This window comes from Mesitornis unicolor, unplaced genomic scaffold (genome assembly GCF_000695765.1).
Source record: "Mesitornis unicolor isolate BGI_N332 unplaced genomic scaffold, ASM69576v1 scaffold11977, whole genome shotgun sequence".
NCBI classification, from domain to species: domain Eukaryota; kingdom Metazoa; phylum Chordata; class Aves; order Mesitornithiformes; family Mesitornithidae; genus Mesitornis; species Mesitornis unicolor.
Genome location: NW_010194389.1, coordinates 10,678 through 36,496, shown reverse-complemented (window position 1 = coordinate 36,496; position 25,819 = coordinate 10,678). Strand labels below are relative to the sequence as shown.

At 35.5% G+C, this 25,819-nt stretch overlaps 1 protein-coding gene across 1 annotated transcript in view; it reads left to right on the top strand.

The window, feature by feature from the left end:
- The window catches only part of LOC104543221 (metabotropic glutamate receptor 8), a gene marked incomplete at both ends in the record, with an annotated part of 86,282 nt that overhangs the window by 52,285 nt on the left and 8,178 nt on the right, over positions 1 to 25,819 (top strand). The window contains 2 exons of the mRNA XM_010187775.1: positions 4,442 to 4,578; positions 23,103 to 24,049. Coding sequence (XP_010186077.1) covers positions 4,442 to 4,578; positions 23,103 to 24,049 — 1,084 coding nt within the window. The remainder of the gene's footprint in view (positions 1 to 4,441; positions 4,579 to 23,102; positions 24,050 to 25,819) is intronic.

Genomic DNA, 25,819 nt, shown 5'->3' with positions numbered 1-25,819 from the left:
CCGGGCAATTGTACTCCAGAGCCTCACAGGGAACTAAGTTTACAGTTTGCATTAGGAGCAAGGATGTTTTAGATTCATGTGAAATGTAACTTGATAAAGTAGGCACATGCAAGATAAGGTAGTTGCTGACCAGCATCTTAAGAATATCAAGGTACATATTTAAGGATTTCTTCAGAGGAATGTGAACTTCCAGGTTCAGTGCACTAAGGACCTGTCATAAACCAGTTGTTTATCAGAAAGAGTCCTCCTTGGAATCAGTGTAAAGCATTAAAAAATCAAAAGGATCCATTGCATCTCCGATTCGGAATTAAAAACCTCATGCATTTTATTTTAATTTTTTTTCTAAATAACTTTTCTGGCTAGTTTGAGCTGCATTTTGAAAGGCTTTTAAACAGCTGAGGTCACAGACACATTGCTTCAATAGTGTTTAGCTAATGGGCTAGTAACACCCAGAGATGCTTAATGCTGCTGGCTGTAAACTGAGAAGGAGGGATAATTTATTTCAGTACCAGATTATTTTGTATCTACAAAAAGGAAGTGTGTCCTTAGGCTTAATAAAATGTAACTTATTCTTTTATACCGTGGATATGGATTGTCTTCAAATGAATGGTAACAGAACTATTCTACAAAGCATCCTATAGGGTTTATAGAAGATTATTTATTTAGAAAAATAAAAAGACTTTCTAAGAGTATTCTGGAATTGCCTAGAAAAAAGACTCTTCAGAAACAGATTTCAAAATAAGTTAGTAACTTATATATTTGAAAAGGAAAAGAGAAAAAAGAAAAAGAAAAAGAAAAAGAAAAAGAAAAAAGAAAAAGAAAAAGAAAAAGAAAAAGAAAAAGAAAAAGAAAAAGAAAAAGAAAAAGAAAAAGAAAAAGAAAAAGAAAAAGAAAAAAGAAAAAGGATTGGAACAAAGGAAAGATGAAGAAGATGAAGTCTCACACATGATTTTCCGTAGTTAGCCAAGCTTATTATCTATTTCTGAAATCCTACTTCTGTTTTTAGGCATCCAGGATATATTAAAAATTTAGTTAAGATGGTGACAGTTTGAATACAATTATCAGAGTCAATCATGGGTTAAAATTATGCATAGCAACTAAACCACACAAAGAATAAAATGTGAAAAGGCCAGAAGGCACAATTCTCTCACTGCTCTTTAGCTACCTTGTTCAATGCTTGGTGACAAATTATGAAAAAAAACATTAAATTATTGAAATTTTCTTAAAAAACTTGGGCTGCATTGCATTCTCTGACGTGACACTACACTAGCATTACAGGGAAAATTTTTCTAAGCAAAAGCAACATTTTTCCTATGATGGTGTCCAATAAATGAGGTTCCTGGATGAGGATAATATCCAACATATATATGCAAGAACTATTCAGTGTGGTTTCTCAAAACCTTTTTATCTAAGCTGGAATTTATATAACATGGGCTCACTACCTCAGGTAATTGGTGTATTCTGCATTACTTTCTCTCCACAGTGTGTTGCATTTAGATTTTGTAGACAGTCCTGAATGACTCTTAAGTGGAGCAATTAAACACTCAAGATCTTAAACTCAAATTAAGATGCAACTCCCTATAATGTTAGTACAGTAAAAGCATACATGGCAGTATATACAGGATATCGAGAGTGCTAAGTTCGGAACATCTGGTTATTGAAAACAGAGGCACTTGTACGACTCAATGGCATTTGTTTGTCAAATCATGAATAGACATGACTCCACCTAGGCTATTAGTTATGCTCAGCTACAATGTTTGTCCACACGGTTTAATTATCTGATCTCCATACATTGTTAAACAGTTTTTCCATGGAAGTATTCACTTTAACTTAATGGACTATCCAACAAAGTATATTTTCTTAAAAAACCTTTTCATTTTGTGGACTACCGATTCTCATACAAACTGTTAATCTGGATCATCCACCAAGGCATTTTTTTCTTTAGATGAGATTTATGTTTTTAATTTTAATGTTTTTTTAACACTAATTAACCACTGGTGATTTGTTTATATTCTTGGGGCCTCTTGTTTCGTTCTGTCCTTAAACTTTCAAGGCTTCTGCTACCATCTTGCATTCATAATTCTGGAAATCCTTGCTAAAATCCCCAGTTTTTCTTCAAATTTCTTTAAGCTTTGCTTTCCTGGTTATGTAGCTAAAGGTTTATTAGCACAGTCCAGTCATGTATACTTCCTTGGTTTAGGTCCATTAAATGTTTCATTATGGCAGCACTGCTATAATATAATAAAATTTACTTTACAGCAGATACTATGGCTGTTCTTGAACTTTCAAAAATCTGGTATTCAACAGAGGGATAGTGTAATCTTCCCAGTGTTTGGGTGTCTGAATCTTCTGTGACCTACTCCAGCTTTTAACAGCCTTAATCTTATTAACCTACCAAATGTTATTTTAACTTCTACTATATGGGAAATATCTCTTTGGACTCAGTCAGAGTGGCAGCTGCATTTGACAGGATGCTATGGCCCCATCGACTGAGGTGCACAGCATGAGATGCTGTTATGCTTTAGCTGAGAACATCACTGCATCAAAGAGAAAGATGGTTCTGGCCTGTGATATAATCTGTCTCTTTTTACATGATATTTCTAAAACTAGCAATAAATAATAAGATCACACTGTTATTGCTGAGCATAAGAACATCTGAGTTGCCATTGGTTTTAAGGGATACAAAGGACATTTCATATTGGTTGATAAAATATATCCCTTCTTTCATGAGCTCTTCAGATGCTTCTGAGTGGAAAAATTAATTCCATCATTACGTGAGAGTAATATTTTGAAGGTTATCTCTGTACCTACATACCAACAACAGTTGAGTATCTGTTTATTGGGTAGAAGAAATTTATTGGATCAACCCACTGTTTCAGTAGTGAAGAATAATGTCATGCTTGCAAGATTGTTTGTCAACTGGCATTTTTCTTGCCCTTTATTCTGTCAGATCAATTGGGAGCAAAGCACAAAGAACTTTACAAAATTTTGTGTTGAGTCAAGAGACTTCATAGGGTCTTAAGTCTTTATCTTACATAATTTTTGATACTCCTCTTCCATGGTTCCTCACATCTATTTTTTGCAGCCAGACTTTTGCTGGCAGAACTGTGAAATTGGCACAGTTGTTAATGTGCCACTTGTCATTCTCAAGGCAGTGTTTATTTCACTGGATATCAGTTTTGTATGAAAACTGCTATACAAAACAAGAGAACAAAATACTTTATGAGAGACAAACAGACATACAAGAAGTATTTGTGCTGAAATTCTAGGGTATGTAGATTGCTGTCCCCACCTTCCATTTGATGTGTACTCAGAAGCTCAAGATTTTTTGGCATTCTCTGGAAACAACTCACAGTGGACTTAGTGCCTCTAGGTGATACTTTAACAAGTCTTATACTGTAGGAATTTACTGTGAACTGGATAACGTCCTTTTCTTGGTTGTTCATATGGAGAAACATGAAAATATTGGGGGGTGGCTTTTGTGATGGTTTGGGTTTTTTCACCAGTAAAGATAGATTTCCTACTCCAGTCACTGAAATAAAAATTTAACATACTTGAATTCGTCTTCAGTGGACCTCAACTATAAACATGATTCACCTATGCATATGAATTTGGGGGATGGGTGAAAATGATATTCTTTGCAGTTTTTGAAAAGTCTCTGTGGGAGTGCAGATCCTTGATGTCACCTTGAGGGAATTCATCAGAATGTATTCTGATTTGGCTGGCCTCGTTGCCAAGGTAGACATGTAGTTTTCAATCTTTGAACAGTTTGTTGATTGAAGTAAGAACAGAGTTTGATTTATAACTTATGACAGCTTCAGCAATGGCCCTTTCTGTCAGGCAGTGTCATGTGTAGGGGAGAGAGCAACAACCACAGCTGCTATCCTTAATTTATTTTGATGAAACACTTTTACACAGGTGGTCAGTACTAGACATTGATCACATGAACTGTGACCAGATTTAGACACCTGCATCTCAAGGTCTTTTAGCCAAGTTGATGATAACTCATTATATTTTCATGCCTAACAGGGAAATTCTTTATGAAGTTCATTACAAAATTGCTACTTTGTGCCTACTGCACTGTATTCACATCCTAAAGTGAAATTGTGCCCTTCTGCAAGTCAAAAGGAGGTTCTCTCCTTCTGTTTTATCACAGAATTTTCTAATGTTCTGTAATGCACGCACACACAAACAAACAAACAAAAATACTGTGAAATATTATATTTTAAAATTGTTTTAATTAACTCAAAGATAAGGCAGATTTTGTGTTGCTGATAATAACACACATTTTATCTTTGTGAGGCTTTTAGATTTACTACAAAACTTACCTTGCATTACAAAAAACCTGTTCAATCTCTAATTAGTATTTTTCCTCCAAAATATATTTTCTGGAAAATTGCTTTAAAGTTATTTATCCTAATTGCTTTTTAATTTTTTTCAGGGAGTGCTGGAACACCTGTTATCTTCAATGAAAATGGAGATGCTCCTGGACGCTATGATATTTTTCAATATCAAATCACCAACAAGAGTACAGAATACAAAGTAATTGGTCAGTGGACTAATCAACTTCATCTAAATGTAAGTACTAGTTTGATTATGAATCTGACATTGGAGAATACTCATTTGAGTATCACATTATTTCAAAGCACTTCAAAAATGTTGATAATTTCTTTGTCAGTTGTCAGAAGAAAGCTCTTCCATTCTGTTCTTGAGAAGACAGCAAAAGATAGCACAAAAACCGGAACCAAATTCGTTATATCTTGAAATAGGTTGGGTTGTATATTTACCTGTTCCTTTAAATGATATTTTAGAATCATTATATATCCAACATTTCTCAGATTATGAAGTTACTCAGGAAAGCAGTGACTCATCCTTCAAAAGAGGGAGTCAAAATGATGAATACATATATATTGCCTAGGTATTTCAAATAATACAGGGGTATAAAAATGTATTTAGTAAAAGAGAAGTTTGGACTCTCTAGCCACTTCTGATTTAGTTCAAACACTGTGATGCTGAAGTACTGCAATCAAAATATTGAATATAAAGGGAGAATTTGGATGTTTTCGACATGGTTAACTAGGATTATTATAGTCCTTTATTACTTAATAGCAGAAGAAACAAGAGACACAACAATTTACATTAGGAAGTGTTTCTAATTGCTGCCTTAATATATTCTGCAATTTTTGTGCTAGTTAAGCCCCACCTGGGCATGGAATTACATTTGTTTTGAAAATCACCATCCCAATAATATTCAGAGAATATAATGTGCAAGAATAAATATTCTTGATGACAGCTAATCATCAAGCCACAGCTGTAAATTGAGAAGTTGTTGTGTCCAAGGCACTTCCTTCTGTCAGAAGATGCCTCTGTATGAGAAGATTACAGTTAGGAGAAAAGCAGAATGAAGTTAATGTGTTTCCTTGTTAACTGTGCAATATTTACTTGAGGTATGTTAACCATTTGGGTAGCTTTGAAAATCTGAAATATCGAGTGTTTTGCTATGGGCTGATGAGAAGGGCAACAGTCAGAATTCACCATAGGAAGTTTATTCAGTGACTTTAATCAAACCACAGAAAGCAGTTTTCAAATATCTGTGGTTTTCCAGAGGTTCCTGAAGAAGAGTAACAAAGAGTGTAGTAAATATTTACAAATTATTCTCCTGTTGAGACTACTTTGCAATAATTATCTGAGTGCTACCCACAGTAACACCTATGGCATATTGACATTTTCAGCCACATCTGTTAAACCACAGATTTACCATATCTACCATTTAATATCCATAACTACTTGGCAAGAACTCATTTATTTAATTATTTTGCCCCAGTAGAGAAAAATCTACCAATAGAAACTGCATGTAGCAGATTGCGTGGCAGTGTTATTTCCCTCCAGTAATCTGATATCTGTTTGTTGAAATGCATGAAAGGAAAAAAGTGGTTAAACAAGTTTAAAGATTTCTACTAAACAGTAATTTCTGGAAAACACTAGAGTTAGAGCCTTATCATAAATATTATAGCATAAATTCCAGATCTTCATAATTGCCACAGGAAGTTAGTATTTATTAAGTAAGCTTAATACACACAATTTGCACAAATGTCAGCACTAACATAGCGGTTTCATGGTAGTAGCTAAAAGCTACCTTAGAATTGGCTTCAATTTTAATTCCATTCCAATCTGCCTTTTTCTATCCCCCCCTAGACTGCTAAATTTTTAATTAAACCCATAGCTTTTTAGTTCCATTATTTCTGCCTGGTGTATGTGTACTCCAGGGAGTTCTCTGAAATATGATTAGATTGGCTGCTACTCAGACTACTGTAACCACACCATGCTAACCAGATTGACCCCAAAGCTAACAGGAAAGGATTTATCTAAGGACACTTCTTGTTAACTCTGATTAAGAATGGATGTCTTAGGATCTTATTTGGCTCTCTTTTTTAATCTCATTTTTTCTCCTCCATGAGTTCACATGCCAGACACAACTGGTTGTCCAAATTTGCAGATGAGCTCTGTCTAGTGTGTGGAGTCATGAAGATGTGAATGGGCTGGCACAGTACTCCACAGCAGATGTTTCTGCTCCCAGCCTAATGCCATGGCCTCGCTTTCATCCCACCATCCCCTGCTCTGCTGCACAGGGTCCAAGCAGGCACGCAATGCTCCACCCCCTCCATGGTGCAACTGGGTTGATTCAGCAGGGAGATGTTTTTCTCCTTACCTTTCACTCCTGTTTCTTGACTAACTCATCTTTATCTAAAGCATGGAGGATTTCTAAAGGAAACACTACGCTTTATTTTTTAAAGTTGTCAGGGCTTGAGATGCTGGACACTGGTCTTCATTGGTGTCTGCAGGTGTTGGTATGGTAACAATGAAGAAGGAAGTCATAATAAGGATGGTACAGTTTGTTTCCATCCGTTTCTGTATTCACTAAGCTTACTTAGCACATGTTGATGGTAGTTATGCCACATGATGATTTGCTGTGGCAAAGCTGTTGCCTCCTCTCACTAGACAAATTGTACAAGACCCAAGTAATCTTTGTGAATGATGGTCAATACTCCAAATCATCATGTCGCAAATTAGCTAGTGCCTTTGATTGCCAATGGATCAGAGGGAGCACAGTGCATGTTTTCATTGGTTTCAATGAAAACATCTACATTTATTGAAGGCAAAGCAGTATTAAGATAGCAGAACACTTTTTACCCTGTTGTTCTATAACAGAGATACATTTAAAATGTAATACTTTTCCCACTATATTCTTCTTTCTCCTGCACTTTTCTTTTAATAAAGACATATGTAACTATTATTTGTAATGAATCTCTGCCAGCTAGATATCATCTATAGGTATTTCTACTGTTTTTACAGATAGTTCCTCTTCAGATTGTGTGGTAACATGTTGTAGCTATGACTGTGCTTATGATTGTGTTCATCTCTACAGCTGGTATGGTGCTTCAGAAAATCTATAGCTTTTATTCCTTTATTTATTTTCTATGCAGAAAAATAAATCATGAAAGCATTAGGTTTGCAGTACGGTTCAGCCTTTGGAACAGTTAATGTAACTAAGCTTAGAAAATGTCTTGCATCTAAATAATTGAATCAAAGAGTTTTCTTTTTTCTTTCTGTTTTTTTCCCCTTTCTTTGTTTTCCTTTTCCTTAGGATGCTCTTTGATATTTTCTCTGTGAGGTTTTTGCTGCAGGTCTCTGTTGTGTGGGCTATGATTTCTCACCCGATGGCCAGGACTGGTCCTCTATCTGACCCCCACCCTCAGGATTCAGGATTCCTCTCTGATTCCTCAAAGTTTTCACTGACTCTGCAGGGTCCCTGTGGTCAAGCTTCAGCCTTGTTCCTTTCCTGGTGCAGGCTGGCTTTCCCTTTGGGCAGAAAGTGCTGACTCTGCCTAGATGAAGACTCTGTATCATGCTTCTTAAGGGGCTTTTTGTCAGCAGGCTTCACCAGCTGCAGAGACCCTTCTAGCTACCATGCTGGTTTCTTCCTGTGGTCCTCAGTGACATTAATGCTCTCCTTTAGGCAGACTGACCTTTCTGATTTCCTCTGAAACAGCTATAGCTTCCAGGTATAGCAACTTCATGATTACTGATCAACACTGCTCTTGCAGTTCTTACAAAACAAGCACTTGCTTGACAGTGCTGAGACATACAGTACAGTATTTGAATTAAAAAAGAATCATGACCCTAAAAACGTATTTTTTCAGGTAATTCTTCAGTTTAAATAAGGTCTTTCAGTCCTTGACAGATGCAAGAAAACAGTGAAAGCAGATATTTAGAAACATCAAACTGTAGTATCAAAGAACCTAATTGTATTTTGTACAGTTATCACTTTACATGTTTCTTACAATGTAAATTTAGATCCCTTTTAAAGTCTTTTTGCTCTCCAAGGTTGCCTGACTTTAAATTCTCTTTATGTACTGGAAATAACCAGACTCTAAAAATTTTTAGCAAGAATTTGAAGGAAAAAATAATTGCCTTAGAACTTTTGATTGTTGACTACTCGTTAACTGTCACAATTTTCTGTTGTTTGATTTGCTTATTTTCTTTTCTTTATCAGTAGAAGAAGATAACTTATTTTTCAGGAAGCTCTGATAGTTAAAATCCTTTCTTCCAAAAATATTCTGGTTTTCATAATGAACAAAAATCCAGGAAAAGGTAGCTGTTTCTACAAAAGTTATGTTTTATTCATGCTGCAACAGTATTTTGCATACCAGGTCACACGTTAAAGTTCCCTACAAATGTGTGGGTTTAGCAAATTTGAGCTTTCAACCATGTAATCTCTGTAGGAGGAATGTTGTTAAAAACAAGCTTGCTTTTCCTGGCACTTAATGATTTGAAAGCAACTTCATTTTATGATTAATAATGAATTCCCTTTTAGAAACTGTGTTCTGTATTCCATGTGTTGTAATAAGGGCTAGATCAAGATGTTGACTGATGGCTTTTGTCATTGTAAGTAAATGGAAATAATCCTAGTCCTAAAGTTTTAACAGCAAGTTTCTCAGTTTTCTTTCCTTAGGAACCCATTCAGTTTGTTCTGGTTCATTTCTGAGAGACTTTTCCCCCATTTTTAAGAATGTTCTGTTTTGAAACATACATGCCAACTGGCAAAAGAAAAGTTGAAGTGTTTAAGAATTTTAAAATCTAATATTTTAACTTTAAAAAACCCTCTTAAATATAGTTTAAAGCATTCTTAGGTTCCATTTCAAACTCATACATTGTTTTGGTCAACCAAAATCAATGTTTAAAGATCCTAATCTGAAAAACTACATAGATCCAAATCCGTATTTTTTAAAGTTAGTAATTTTTATTGATGGAACTTCAGGTAGATACAATTATTGGTGTTTTCAGAATAAGGTATTTAGCTGATGCAGTTAAAACTTTACTGGATATCCATTTATGTGATATTATTCCTTAAGGAAGAAACACTGCATATCAAAACACTATTTTTCAAGTGAAAACAGACATTTTAAAGGCAGAATTCACTTGTGGTTGCTTTGGTTTCTTTTTCACCAGAGCACAAAAGTTCTGTTGAAAGGCAAGAGAAATTCTACAGTAACAGAATTTTAACATTCTCTTAGAAATAATAGGGTGCATAAGCTTTCAGATTTATCCTCAATGTATGCACTGAGGATATAAATGACTCATGAGCGTCCATTATTCTGTAATGGTCTTGATTTATGACTAAGAAAACCATAAATTAAAATTACACTGATGTGATGAACTATCAGAAAGACAGCCAGAATCATCAGCAGCCTTAAGCATGGTGTTTGCTGAACTAGTAAAAATTGGGAACCCCACACCGACAATGAGATTCCCTTCAGGCAACCATATCACAAAAATATTTGAATCAGTATTTGATTTCTCTTCTTTTCTAGGACTCTTGTAAATCATGTATCTAATCCTGAAGGATACTATCAACACTGACATTAGTCAATTCCTTTTGGATGAAACAGATTAAAAATGTCTTAGTTCCCTTTCTTGTGACACGGTAAAAGAAAATTATTCAAGAAGCTTCTGATGTTTACTCTAACTGCAGCAAATAAGTTTCAGGCTTTTCTGTAGGCCACTCTATTTCATTAAAGAAGCCAGAGAGCCTCTTTTTTCCTGTGGTACCTATTATATAATTGATAGATGTTTTCAAATTGTTGAACCTGAGCCCTGTGTTTGACAAAGAACACACTACAGTGAAATACACAACAGGAGCACTTAGTATATGATTGTACCTATAAACAAAAAAAGGCAATCATATTGTCTGCAAGGTGTTCTTCTGCCCAGGAGTAATAGGAACAGTACAATTTTAACTTATACTCCATCCATGTTATCTGCCTGAAAATTGTTGATGTCGGGTTAAAAATAAAACTCAATGAGACAAGTAAAAATATTTCAGGTTCTTCTGTTCTTCTCAAAAACATATCACTGTCTTCCTTTATTTACAGAGGGCTGAAAGTAGAAAGAGAATATTATGTTTTTTAGAAGAATAATTCAGTTTTACAAAGTTAATTGTGATCCTAGCACTGGTCAATAAGTGTGACTCAGGATTTATTCTTCTTTACTGTCAGAGTCTGAGGTCAATAGAAGACTTACAGTCACTAAGGACCAATGTTAGACTGAAGAAATAAGTCAATAGTAGGTTACAGTGGATGCAAATTGTAGACAAGCCAACAAAATACACTAAACGTGGAATAAAATTGGGATTTTATGATTTTGAAAGGTTACAAATTCATTAAAAATTACAAATTCATTTAAAAATACTTTGGTATGGGGGAGAAATAAGCTGAATACAGATCCTGAAAAAGCATTAAATAATTTTGAGATGTATCTGTAGTAGAAAAAATGCTGTTTCAGACATGACTGAAAATTTAACAGAACTTGAATTCAAGAGCCAATGACCTTAGAAGAACTGAGGAAGAATGACAATTTGTCTTCCCGCTGAAGCTTTTTACTTTGTTTGTCCTAATAGTCTTCTTTTATTTTTTCCTCAATGGAACAGACATCTTGACTGATTCTCTAAAGAAAAAAATAAAATGGAAAAAAGAGAGCTGCTAAGAAAATAACCTGAACTTTGATAACCATTTATTCCTCATTAGAATGGTACCAGATTGCCAACGGAACAGCCTCTGCTTGAGAATTAGGATGACTAGGGATTTTTTCCCACCTTGTCAGAATGAGTGAAAGTCAGGTTTCTCAAATAAAGCGTGGGGTTGCAGTTGCACACTTGGCTGTGAATTTGTCACAGGATACTTGAGTGGATGTTAGGTATTTTATAGTTTTTTGTGCTTGTCCTTTGCAAAAAGTGTTATGATTAGAATGATCTGTTCTTTAAATTGTTATAGCCAACATGGCCACGTAGTATTCTTGGATTTTATTTAAAAAAAAAAACCAGAAAGGAAGTCTTGCCATGCATGACAAAAATCACTTATGTTTCAAAATATTCTGTTTTAATAAATAAATAAAAACAAGTGTACAGTGATAGAACAATGAAAAATCAGGAGCTTTTATATGTATTCCTAGAGAGTTCTGCATTCATATATTGGACTTCTGAGCAGGGTTAGCTGTTTCCCTGGTACCAGCTGATGTGATTTTTAACATAGAGAAAAACTATTGGGCATAACAGATAGTTAGGGTTATGACAGCAAGTCTGCAGTGAATTGCTTTGTGATGTACCAGTGTGAAACATGGAGTATCAGCATGTTTCTTCCTCAGCCTCTTCCACTTTTCTCCTCCTCAGAAATTTATATAACAATTTGAAGATTGAGCTGCCCTTTAAACCTAAAAGCAATATATTCATGCTTAAAAGCAAAAATGGTAGATTAAATTACTTTAATTATTATTCATTTTTGTTACATAATGGAAGTTCTACTACTAAATTAAAAGTCATTAAATGGAAAATGAAAGAGGCATTCAGTGGTTATGATATGATGAAAGAGAATAACCATCAGTTAGCAGAACATTATGATTATTTTTTCTGTTTGCTTTGCTGCAATTTCTCTTCAACTTGCAGTAGTATTAATTTCTTTAGGATAGTCATCTAATATTTATCCAGGGCTTTTCATCCTGATGAATCCCCAGACACTTTAAGAAAAGTTATTTAAAGACAGGGAGTGAATTCTTTTCTGTATTTCCAAAATGGAATCACTGGTTTTAGTGGTGATATTGTGATAGTACAGCTTGAGGCAGGGAATGAAGAATGCGTAGCTAATCTCATTGTAACTTCAGCTCCCAGTAAACAGGTTTAGTGTTGAATGTAAAAATAAGATGTGCTGGGAGTGACTGGATCAAGTAGGTAGGATTGCAGTAAGTTTCCAGCAACTTCATGAATTGAAGTGAAACTCCCTTTATGGAAAGCATAGGCTGAAAGCTAAGCAATGGCTTTGGAACGGTTAACTCAGATTTGCATCATGAGAAGCCACTGCAACAAGGAACTCCTAGACTTGGGGTGCAATCTATCTGTTCTCTTCCCCAGTGCTATGACTTCCTTAGCAGAACCTTGACTTCCACTTCAGAAAGTAGTGTAGCTGGAGAAAATCCAGCTGTAAGCAGTGATAATGATCAGACATCTAAAAGTAGGGAAAGGTTGAGCAAACTAGGATTGTTTAGTCTGCAGAATACTGAACTGAGAGGAGTTGTGCTAATCTCTTTCAATACAAAAAAGATTATTCAAGAAAAGAATAAACTGTTAGACACAGTTAATTTGGCTATTAGGAGAAGCAATGGATTTGAATTACAGTAAGAGACATTTATTGCAAACATGTTGGAAGATTCAAATGATGAGGATAATTAACCACTGGGCTGCATTGCCTGGAAGGATGGGCAATCTCCAACGTTTTGGGCTGTTTGGAGCAGGTGAGCTATACAGACTGATTTTGCATAGTTGATTCAGAGATGGGGCCAGAGGAGTACTCCCAAGATCTCCTTCAGTCATAATTTCCTATGTTTTCTGACTTTTAAAAATGAATTCATTTTTTTCTTTGCTAGTAATCCCCTCAAAGATAGATTTCCTGGATGCCTTGAGCAAATACTGGGAGGAATACAAGCAACTGGACTCCTACACTTTAAATTCCCTGAGTGAATGCAAGATTGTGTATGTCTTTAGCAAGAGCTCTAGAAGAATACTATGGCATTTTTATTATTTTCTAAACTTAGTTACTTATTTAGTATCTTCTTTCACTTCAGGTTGCGCATCACATTAGTAGGTAAAGACAGCTTTTCTATGACTCCTTGGAGAGCTTTCCATTCACATACAGGGCTCCAGATTGGACTTCTTTTTACATGAGAGCTGCTTAGTACTTCCTAAATTGATTTATGTTGCTTTATGTCTATGTGGAAAATAGTTTAGTGCTGTGATGGTGTCATTTTACCTTCTTTCCTTACCATTTCTCAGAGAAGAGAAATGTAACCAAAAGCAATACAGCATCTCTACCTATAGCAGTATTAAAAATGCATCACTAATTAGCCAAGTATCAAAAGTATGATCATCAGCATTTCTTATTTACTTTATTCTTATAAATATAAAAAAATATTTTCTTAAATAAGTTTCTGTAAAACCACAGAAGGCAATCTAAAGAATTTATCTGTCATGAGAATACATTGAAATTTTCCTATTTATCTGGCCTACTTACTGTCTTGTTTTTTCATTTGTGCTCAAAATACTTAGTATTGCCCTAGCAATACTTAGTATGCCCTAGCACCATAGAAGACAGATAAAGGAATTTCAAGAGACTATCTAGCCCTTGCATAAAGTTAGCATCTTCTATAGTTATGTTACTCCAAGGATGAAGACTTCACAGCCTCTGAAGGCATTGTCTTTCATTTTTTAACTAACCTTATCACTCTGAAGTGTCTTATAAATATTGGACTTTACTCATTATTGCTATAATTTAAGCTCATTACTTCTTATTTTGTTCAGTATGCACTGAGCACATCCTCATCCTTTTCATGTATTTGAAGATGTTGTTTTACCCCCTAAGCTGAGTTATTTCTTCAGGCTATACTACCTGCATTTGTTCAGTTTAGTCATATGGGTCATGTTTCTAGACACATTTCTGATCTTCACTGATTTCCTCTGGACTCCCCATTTGATTCTCTTTCAGACTGAAACACTGTGATCCAGCCTTCACAAAGTGCTCTGGCTGAAGTCTCACTAGTGCAGAGTACAATATCATTTCATGTGTTCATGAGTGAAGAGTCGGGGGGAAAGATTATTTTATCCATCTGCATTTCTCAGGATGGCATTTGTGCCTTTTGCAACAGTATGACATAGGTTCAACATATTATAATTCACAAAAGCCCTGAAATCTTTTTTTCTGAAGAGCTGCTTCTGTCTCTCTGTCTTGCCTGTCCCAGAATGTGCTACCTATTAGTTATTCCTGTTAAACAACACGTTCCTTTTTCCAGACTCTCTGCAGTATCATTTGGAATAAGTGTCTTGACCTTCAGCATAGCTTCAACCTTTTCCAGTGTTATTGCCCAAATTTGATCATCTTATGCTCTATTTTACCATCCAAAGTGCATTGAGTGGTTATTACAAGTATTGAATAATGGCAGACTAAGAATAGACTTTTCCAGGGCCCACCCTGTACCATTCTGACAGTGAATCAATGACAAATTTTATCTTCCCACAGCATTCTGATATAATTTGCACCTGGCCTTTAGGGGCTAGATCTGTTTCAATAGGTTGCTTGTGACTGAGAGTGTAATTTGAGATGGTGTCAAAAATCTTTCTAATGTTAAGATAAATGACACCTAGCTGCTTGCCTCTCATCTGCAATGCCTGTTACCCTCTCACTGAAGGAAATGTGACAGCTCACTGTTGACAGATCCCTTTTGGCTGTTGTTTGTCTTGTTTATTTGTTTTCTTTGTGTTTTTGAAATGTGCTTGTTTATTTCTTTCAGGATTTTTCTGGGAATTGAAGTTAAATTGCATGATTGATAATTCCTTGGCTTCTTCATTTCCCCCCTTTTCTAACCACTAGGTTTCCCACTTGAGGGTTCTCCGTACTTCCCCCAGTCAGTTCTTTAAGTATTGTGGAATAAATCTCAATATGTTCAGTTCATATGAAAACTCCTGTCTTTCTGAAGTACTCTCATTTTGAAAGTGTTCATCTTTCTTTCCTTAGTAACAAGAATTTACCCCCCCCCCTTTATTTTCTGACTAAATGTTCTGTGTGGTATTTCTTGTCTGGCCTGAACTTCTTCCACATGCTTGTTTTGTGGCTGCCAGATCACTAAGTCTCTCCACAGAATTTTCAGTTTAATTATTGACTCTTCATTCTAAGCAGCAGCAGCATAGACTTGGCAGAGAGAGCTCTTCCCCTGCTGCTGAAAATCTCAGTATAAACCAGTCTGTTTTCTGCCAGTTCTGAACTAGTTTGGTCTTTCAGACTTTTTATATGTGATTTTTTTATCTGGCTGGAACTGTGTTTAAAGGGCCAGTGTGATTTTCTTTTTTTATGTAGTGCTAAAAATTCAAAATCATTGTTGTGGAAAGATCTGCCTGTTCGCTAAGAGCAACTGGCAAAGAAGATATGAGCTATTATATTGGAAAACCACCTTAAAGTAATGTCAAAATGTATGTCTCAGTGTTTTAAGATTTTGCAGTGCGTCAAGGTAGAATGTACTACACATATTAACAGCTTCTTTTCCTAACAACAGGTTGTAAGAATACATCAGGAACAGTTTAGGTATAGTGCCACTTTTCTTGAGATAGGGAAATATATTTCAACTGAGCTTGTCTGTTCCTCTGTCCTAGTCAATTAAGGTACAGGGTTGCTGAGGTGAGGACAACTTTGCTCAAAATTTCAAATGCTCCACTTTGCTGAAACACTGTTTAGAAACTGAGAAGCACAGAATCACTGGATATTCCAGCTCTGTTTTCTGTTACTCTTTGAGAGGTCGACGATGAAGTTATTGCCTTTGTGCTTTCTGTCTTGCTGTCACTTCTGAAACTGAAGGTGACAAGAAAGTTTTTGACTTGCTCAGGAAGAATAGAATTGTTATGATGATTCTACTATTAATTATTTGAAAAAATGTTGCTCAGTTTTAAAAGTAAAATCGGTTTTAATCAAGCTTTCTAAAATATGAGTACTTGCCGGGTAAACAACCTTCCAGACCTGAGGGATGGAGATCAGTTATATCCCTACTTAAACTTCTTACCCATATTTTAAACTTAAGTGCCTCCACTGCTCCTGACAGCTTCCCTGCAGCCAATCGCAAAGCTGAGATTCAAGCAGGGTAAATAATTTGCCCAAGATTACCAAAAAAGTGAGACCATATTAAAGCTGTACAGGCTAACTCTAAGCTTAAAGACCAAAGTTGTATAACCATTCTGTATAGTACTGCTTTCAAATAATATAAGTATCACCTTCCTTCCTGCAGTCCAGGACATTTTAAATCATACATTAATATAAATAAATTTACACACATGCATGTAAGTAGGTATTCAAATTTAAATGACAGCAAATTTAACTGTCTTCGTTTTTCCTTAAGGGAAGCTGTGAGATAGAGACAGTAAGTGGTGTACCTAGGAAGAACTTTAGGCAAGTGGATTCACAGTTAGGAGAAATTGTCTTCCGTCTGGGTTGTAACAACAACCGGCTCTTCTGTTCCTAAAGAAAAAGACAAAGAATGATTTTCCTTGTAGTATTTAAGAATGGTCCTTTAATGTTCATTGCTTCTGATGAAACTTCTTAGACTCCTCTTCAGACTGATACTCGACTGCGTTAATTTTCCAACCAGTTTGTGGTAAAACCAGAGATATGATTCCACATTCTTTGCAAACTTCTAGGAATGTCTGTGCCTTAAATACTAGAAAATGACATCTCAGTTGTTAGGAAAACATCTGTATGGGGCGAATGAGGTAAATAATCTACATCAATTATGGCAAGTTTGGTAGTGATAGTGATTTTCTACTGCCATTGATAATTTGGATTCACTCGATTTTTGATTTTTTTTTAAATTTGGCTTAATTCTGATTTTGTTTGAGGTTTTTTGTTTGTTTTTTAATTTAAAACTGTATTTTTTTGTCATTGACTTATTTCCCTTCTTCACATGCCTGCTTAAATATTTGTAAGTTTAGTCTGTAAGTATTCCCAGATTTTCTCTAGAGGGATAAAATCTGTCTGGCAGACAGAGTGCAATGATTGTTATATTTAGGCTTATAATGAATTCACTTTAGTTGAACTAGTTTCAGCTTAATTTTGGTTTTTGATGGTTCAGATGACTTGATTGGACAAGGTACATTAGAGACTTGAACTTCTACTGTGAGAATAGATGCATTAGACAATTTAAAAAGCTAAATATTAGACTAAATTACCTTAATTCACTCACTTGCTAATGCTCCGCTGATGAACCTTTTTGTTGTAAGAGAAATACTTCCAGGAACTTGAGACAAAAATAAGAATAACTCTTAATGACAGCTGGAGGTGATATTTATGTTCTTTGTCATTTTTATAACTAAGAATTTGAATATCTAGTAAAAGCCATATGAAGTTATATGTGAGAGCCCTGATGCTCTAAAAAGTCTTGGTTAACTGACTGCAAAATAAGACGTCTGCTCCCACAACTCTGGTAGAATGGACTACTTGCTTTCCCCTCTCCACACCATGTATAATTCCATTCATTACAATAATATCCTTAAGGACATATTTTTCATTATTTTTAATAAATATCTAGCTCTGAGATAAGATTTCAAAAGTGAAAATTCTTGCAAGTGATAATATAACATAATCAGAAACATGAAACTATTATCCACCAGTGTCCTTAATATAAACTCTGAAGGCTGTCCAAGTGCTTTTACATTGTCACCAGTTGCTGAATTATGCGTGTAGGTGATAAATTTTTCCATGATCATTAAGTATGGAAAACAGAGTGGTTCTGTACACATAAATGGTTCAGAAATAGTATGTGACCTATTAAAAGCATTTTTGATCAGTCTCCTAAAATTGCTGAGGGCATTGCTAAATGAATGAGTTGCTTGATTATTAGAACATAGGTGCCAGGAATGTGAATGTGCTACTTGTACTGTGTCATGTAAATCTCATCTTGTTTTAGGCCAGTTCTCACATCATTAATTTTTAGCTTTATTATTAGATATTAGATGAAATTGTATTTGTAATGTTCATGAAGGATAGAGGTGTTTATTCTATTTTGTTATGAAATGGCATTTTGTCTGTATTTTAATGGTTTAGTGAACTGTGAATCTCACTGCTGCAAATTAAAGCAAATTGCAGCTCCGTCAGGCAGATATCTCATATGGAGATGATTTTAATGTCTATTTAAATAGCAATGAAGCCATTCTCTTTTTGTATCATGATGCATTTCACAGAAAATGAGTATGTGTGTTACAGACATGCTGTCATACCCTTTCTGATGTTTTCACTCTGGTAAGTATTGGAATACTAGAAAATGGAACCTCATCTTAGGGGAGTGTTAGGTACTTCATCATAGCACATCAATGTATCAAACACTTTCCAAAGTCAGAGAAGCTACTCAAATAATAATAATAATAATGTTTAAAGTGTTATTAATAATATATACAGAGCTGGGCTACTCCAGTCCATCTAACCTAGGAGATTAATTCAGATGCATTTAACCATGATCTTTGCCTTGTCATGTATCGTGCTGTACTGAACAGCAGCTAGAAGATGGCACATGAAAATGAAGGTGACTCAGTCTTCCAGAAACTAAATTTATCTAAGGCTACTTAATAATCTGACACTCACCCAGCCCTAGCAGGGTCTGCAACCCAGATATTTTGATCAGTAAGGGCTGAAGAGACATAAAACTTTTTCATTCCTTTTCAGTGGAAAAAGAAAAATCCTTTTCTGTCTTTCTTTTGTCTGAATTTAGCTTTTTTGTCATTTCTTTCCCCTGTGAGAATTTTGCTTAAAAATGTGTGCCTAAAGTTAAGCTCCCCTGAAGTTAGTTTTGTAACATTTGAACTTTTAGATCACTTTGGGGCAGGTTTTCCAAAGTATTTAGATGGTGAAAAGTGCAGATAGAAGCATTGTGGGATTTTTCAAAAGCACTTAAACAGATAAGGCACTTAGCTCCCATTTATATTAATTAGCTGGATTGAACAAGTTCCCCTTGGCACTTCTGAAAGTTCTACTGCCATGTGTTTATGTCTACATAAACGTTCAAAAGAGGCTGAACGTTTGTGACTGTTACAGGTTTTCAGCAGTTCTGAAAACTATACAATGTCCCTGGCTCCGTGTTCCCAAATGATCCTCCTTTGCTTCCTTGTTCCTTAGCAGTTTCTACTATCATTTATTGTCTAAAGTTAATCTTAGAGAAGAAGTGGGATCAATAGTACTATAACATAAGGATAGAAAAATAATGCAACAGATGAATCTTCTGCATGGATTCAAGAAGTTGGGTCCTTTGGTATATACATTCAGTGACTGAAAAAACTGATGGAGCTTTAAGATCATTGTTGTAATTATGTCATGTACTGGATTTCCTTATTACATTTATATTATGCAAAATAATAGCTCAAAAATACATTTGAGGCAAAGACTGCTGCAGGTTATGGATAGCTGGGAATGAACCAGATGACCTGAAGTAGCATTGACTTTTCAGTCTTTCATTGCTGCATTTACAGAACCCTTAGCAGACCTCTTTGGATGTAATAAAAGCGAGCAGTACTCACTCTGAGGTAGAGTTTCCCCTGCCCTTTACTCTGCCTCTATTACAGTAGTGTCTAAGTAGCAGCCTGAGGGTGAGCACACATTAGCATTTCGATTTCAATCGAGTCTGCTTTTGAAATGAATCTGCTAATTATTCCCACTTGTCACGCTTGCTCGTTGTGGAGTGTATCTCAGGCTATGTGAACTCGATTGCTTTTGGCTGAAATGAAAACAGGAGATGCTTTCCAGAAGGACATCTAATCTTCTTTAATCATTACTAGGTGTTCAGTCCCACTGAACTATGACAAACTTAGTTCAATATAGTCTTCCAGACTCTAATTTCAAATACAGACCAATGTGAACATCAAGTTCTCAGAGCCAACACCTTTGCTCTAACTCTTACTATGCCTCATTACTTTTTACTATAGCTCTAAACTGAGTTGTTAGGATGGTTTGGTTCATGGGAGAATCCCATCTTTGCACCCACTTCCAGAGTTAAAATCCTACAATGCCAGAATTTTCTCAGATCTGCAAGTATCTCAAAGGAGATATCTAATTTCAAACACTGGGCAATGTTTCTCAGGAATATATATTCTCTTTCTTGTTCGATAGAAAATTAAATAAAAAAACTCATGAGCAAGTACTCATATAATTTTTGTTAAGACCTTTTTCAGAAATCTAGGTCAACATAAAGGTAAGAAAATTTTGCCTAAAAATGTAATCCAGAGAAGACAGATTGTAAGACATAACTTGTATACCTTGTAAAATGCATCTGCACCAACCAATCCTTCTGCTTATTCTCTAAATTGATTTAGAATTTTTTTGTGCTTTAAGAGTTCATTCTTGTTTGAATTTTTCCATTGCTAACAGCTGTGTTTATATTCAAGAAAAGAAAAGGCTCAAGTTTCTGTAGCCAGTGTGTTTTCTGACATTCATGACCCTGGATTGCCATGCTGGAAATTATATCTTGTGTAGTTTATGTCTCATATGTACCAGAATGAAAAAAACTTAATATGAATCTTTACCAGTGACCTCCAGAAATAGGATTTTATTATCAGTTGTTCCCCCTGGGATGTGTAACTTGAGGCTTTCTAATGTATTGCCAACCAGGAAGAGTCTTTAAGCATGGTTTTAGTCAATTAAAGTACCATCAAGACAAAATTATGAGAAATCATGAGTAGCCATGCAATAAAAGAATATTTTTTATTTTTTCTTTTGTTATGTTAGAAACTCTGAAAGATACAAAAGAATTTTATGCACATATCTAAGCCATGCATTCACAATACAGTAAATGTGGCTTTAGAATGCTTAATGCCAGATAAGAAACACTGCGGCCTTCTGGTATTAAATGCTGATCTGGTATAAACTCACTTTACTAGTTCAAATGTGCTAACAAAATTGGATACCTTAGCGCTTTATCTTGTCGGGCTTTCTGCCAGATAGATATTGCCTGTCCATACCACTCTAAGTTTATGCTAGATCAGGTGTTGTATACTCTTGGTGATTCTGTATTGTGTGCTGTAATCTGGCAAATATGCGGTACTATTCTTTTTTGAGTCATTCCAAACTCAACAGATCTGGATTAATGACCATGGCCTCCTGTTGCCCCCATTATCATAGCATCTGACTAAATCACAAGCTTTGATGTATTTATTCTCCTAACAACACTGTGAAGGAGAATATGTCTTTGCTATCACACAGATTTCATCATAACATGTTTTCTCTCTTGTCTAGTACATGAAACATTAGGGGTTATGCAGGCTTTGAGAATTTCAGTGATTAAAACCAGGAGATTGTAAAAGAGGTGAATATTTTCCTAGAGTGTTAAGTGCTCTGCTAGGGTTCTATCAAAGCTGTTTTATGCAACTGGATTATTTTTATGTTTTTTAGGAAGCTACTTAAATTATTTCCTTTTGGATAGTCACCAGATACTGCATTTTGTGTAATTTTCACAGTCCTTGATATAAAATATGATTAACTTCTGTAGGTTCAGGACTGATCCAAACCCCACTGAATTCCTTGAGTGACTCTGGGGATTCACAGAGCTGGTTATATGAGAGAGTTTCTTGTCTCCTCATTACTGTGTTGCTCCCTTGTTTGCACCTTTGAGTGGTGAATAACAGCAAAGTCCTACAGTGTGCAGAAGAGTGGACAGAGGAGACAGAACCTGGCTGCTTGTTGCTGCTTTATTCACCCTGCATAGTGTTGTAACCTGTGCTCTGGCTTTCTGAGGCCAGCAATGTTACATTGTGATTTTCTCTCAATTCTGTTGAAAAGTTGCTGGAAAAATAAACCGTTAAGGCCAAAATTATCCCCCTTGATAAGCTGTCCTCATTCTGTCCTCCTCCAGAAGGAACTGAAAACATTCATGACACGTGAAGTTTTGTTACTGTTGTTTCTCTTCTAAGTAAAGCCTCCAAATTAAACAAAAGTGCTAAACACTTAATAGGCAAGTCCTTTTTCCTTGAGGGCTTACCACCTAACAAAGGAATGAAGGATGGAGCATGGGAGCAGCAGAGAGCGATTCTGGTACCTACAAGTAGCTCTTTGTGCACTGCTCTGGTTCACTCAGTGTGGCCTCTTGCAGAAGGCAGTTTTGGTAAGGATAGGTTAAGAAGAGCTGGGACAAAACTGAGAGACAATTTTAAGCAGAAGATGCTTTAATTCCATGAATTTTCTTTTCAGATTTTATCTAGGGGGCATGCAGGAACAGTAGATAAGCGGATGAAAAAAGTATATTCTGTTACTGTGCTGTTGTGGAGAAATTTGAGATTTCCAAAAGAATACTGCATCACATAAATCTCAAATCAAAAAGATCCTTGGAATTTTTAAGTCAGGAGGACCAAAGAGTAGCCATTTCATCTTTTTCTATTATTATTTAGGAAGCAGTATATACTCATTTTTATCTTCCAGAAATGTAAACAAAACACTCCTGTGCATTTCAAGACTCAGAAAATGGAAAAGTATAAAATATCCACACTTGTGGAAGAGCTGACATCACGGACCTTTTTTCTAGCACTCTCTGTTCTGCCAGAGCTGGTGCAGGGAGATTTTAATCTGTTTCTATACTGTATCAGAAACTTATTTGAAACTCACATAGCCTTATTTTGTAATTAAATGTTTGAGAACTACTGGTATTTGTATTTGCATATGATTAGCTTTGAATGCACTGTGTACTGGGCTTTTTGCTTTGAAACTAGCCTGGAGTCAATAAATATCTTTACAGACGTCAATTTGGTCAGCAGTAAAGAGGTAAATAGAAACTAATGACACTCATCACACCTGTGGCATGAATGATTTATTGGACACAATCATTTAACACTTTCATAAAATCAATACAAGGGAAAGAAACAGGTTTCTTAATATGGTAAACTGTATTTGTACTGTCAGCATGTAGTGATTTATGACAAACCTGTGGCCAGGATTAGGATATTATAAATGGGGCAAAGTAGAAGGCTGATTAATTTTTTATACCCACAGGTAGAAGACATGCAGTGGGCTAATAGAGATCGCACTCATCCAGCATCTGTCTGCAGCCTGCCCTGCAAAGCTGGGGAAAGAAAGAAAACCGTGAAGGGAGTGCCCTGCTGCTGGCACTGCGAGCGCTGTGAGGGCTACCACTACCAGGTGGATGAATTCAACTGTGAATTGTGCCCAATTAATAAGAGACCAAACGCCAACCGTACAGATTGCCAGCTTATCCCTATAATCAAACTGGAGTGGCATTCTCCTTGGGCCATCGTGCCCGTCTTCATAGCTATTCTTGGTATAATTGCCACTACCTTTGTGATTGTGACATTTGTCCGGTACAATGACACACCAATAGTCAGGGCCTCTGGACGGGAGCTCAGTTATGTGCTTTTGACTGGGATTTTTCTCTGTTACTCAATTACTTTTTTGATGATTGCAAGTCCTGATACAGTGGTCTGCTCATTTCGAAGGATCTTTTTAGGACTTGGCATGTGTTTCAGCTATGCTGCCTTGCTTACCAAAACTAACAGGATTCACAGAATATTTGAGCAAGGTAAAAAATCTGTCACAGCTCCCAAATTTATTAGTCCAGCTTCCCAGCTGGTGATCACTTTCAGCCTCATATCCTTGCAGCTTATTGGAGTCTTCATCTGGTTTGCTATTGATCCACCACATACCATCGTAGACTATGGAGAACAAAGGACACTTGAACCAGAAAATGCCAGGGGAGTTCTCAAATGTGACATTTCAGATCTTTCTCTCATTTGTTCCCTTGGATATAGTATTCTCTTGATGGTCACATGCACTGTTTATGCTATTAAAACAAGAGGGGTTCCAGAGACCTTCAATGAAGCAAAACCCATTGGATTTACTATGTACACAACCTGCATAATTTGGTTAGCTTTTATTCCAATCTTTTTTGGTACGGCCCAATCAGCAGAGAAGGTAAGTGATAAGTTTACAAATCAAATACTGTCCTCTTTTTATTTTTGTCTCTCAAATACTTAAAACACAATGTATTTTCACTCTTACAAATGTGTAATTCTGAATGCTAGTTGCAAATAAACTCTCATAATTCACAGATAATGGAATATATGATAGAAAAGGTAAGTTTCCTATATTTTAACACAAGAAACTGAATGTGGCTATGGTGTGGCTGGCGTAGTAATGTTGACATTTTCTCAATATATCCCAAAATGACTGTTTCTTCTAATGTTTATTATTACCCTTCAGTGATGCTCTATAAGTGAAGCGCTATAAATCTTTGTAATCATGCACAGATCTGATAGAAATGGTTGCATTTCAAAAGTCTACAAAGATCAACTTACATTTGTCAAAAATAATGAAGAAGAATGCTTGGGCAGAATGAAAAATACTACTTTTCTGTCTGGTTGACACACAAAACTACAAAAAAAAAAGAATAGGAGTGAATGAAGTGTATATAAAATCATATAAAGCATAATTCACTAATTATTATCTCAGAGCAAAAAGAAAAATTTTCACGATTTTTTAATGAGAAATTAAATGTTGCATACTTAAATATCTGTTATTCCTTGCTCAACTGGCAAAAATCTTTCCTGATATCAGTCATGGTGAGTAGTAGAAAACATGTCAGACATATAACTCTCCTTTCGGTTCCAATGAGAAAGGAGAAGTAAATGTCAACTTTGTGAGTTTTTATCCAGCTGATAGTGGTGAAAATGAAAAGTTAGATAGGAAAAAGCAATAATACCAGCATCAATCTTCAAAATTATAAATCTGCAAGATTTGAAATTATCATAATATGTCCACTCATAATTAAAGATTCATCATGTCCTTGGTTTAGAGGGCATTCTTGCCTACAAAATTAAAGAATTGTTTTGTATATATTGATAAAATACCTGCTAATTCAAGGAGAGGAATTGTATGGGAGAGAGAGTGTGGCAGAAGAACATTTTCCTCACTAAAAATTGAAGTAAGCAGGCTTGGTGAATTGGATCAGGCTTGGTTTCCACGGCCTTTTGGATTAAGTCAGGGGAAGTGAGTACCAAGGTAATGGCATGTCATAGATACAGTAAATAAAGATTAAAAATCCCATTTGATGTAGGAGAACTTATTTAGGTGAAATGTATTTAAATTATGATTTCTTTGTATGTCAGAAAAATAATTTGTTATATAGATATGTGATACTTTTTCTTTTAACAGGTTGGGCCAGCCAGTTTTACAGCAAGTACCTATAATGAAAGAAATATATTTCTGAGTATTGAAACACAGAAAATATTACTTGGCTAGCAACTATGCAGTGAGTTTTGATTTGCACCATTGGTTCACCTTAGCTTATAGTAAAGGATGATTTGGTTTTGACCTCTAAAAACTAGATTAATGAACACCTCTTTTGCATTTCTTTTATGAAACCCAAGACTGAACACACAAATCGTTCTAAATTGCACAGCTTCTAACACTAAATTCAGCTTGTTAGTTGCCTTCTTTTCTAAGTGATTTGTTATTCTTCAGATAACGACTTTCAGGACTAAAAAACCAAATTAATATGCTAATACAGTAGCTCTGTAATTCAAATAATTCTTTTCACAGTGCTTCTGCTTTTTGCTGAAAATAAAAACATGTTTCCACACAAAGTCTTATGGACATCATTATTATAGCTTGTGCATTCATCCAATTAAATTGCTTATCTGAATTAGACAAAAATGTAGTATGTGCACACGCGCGCATACATATTTTTATATATA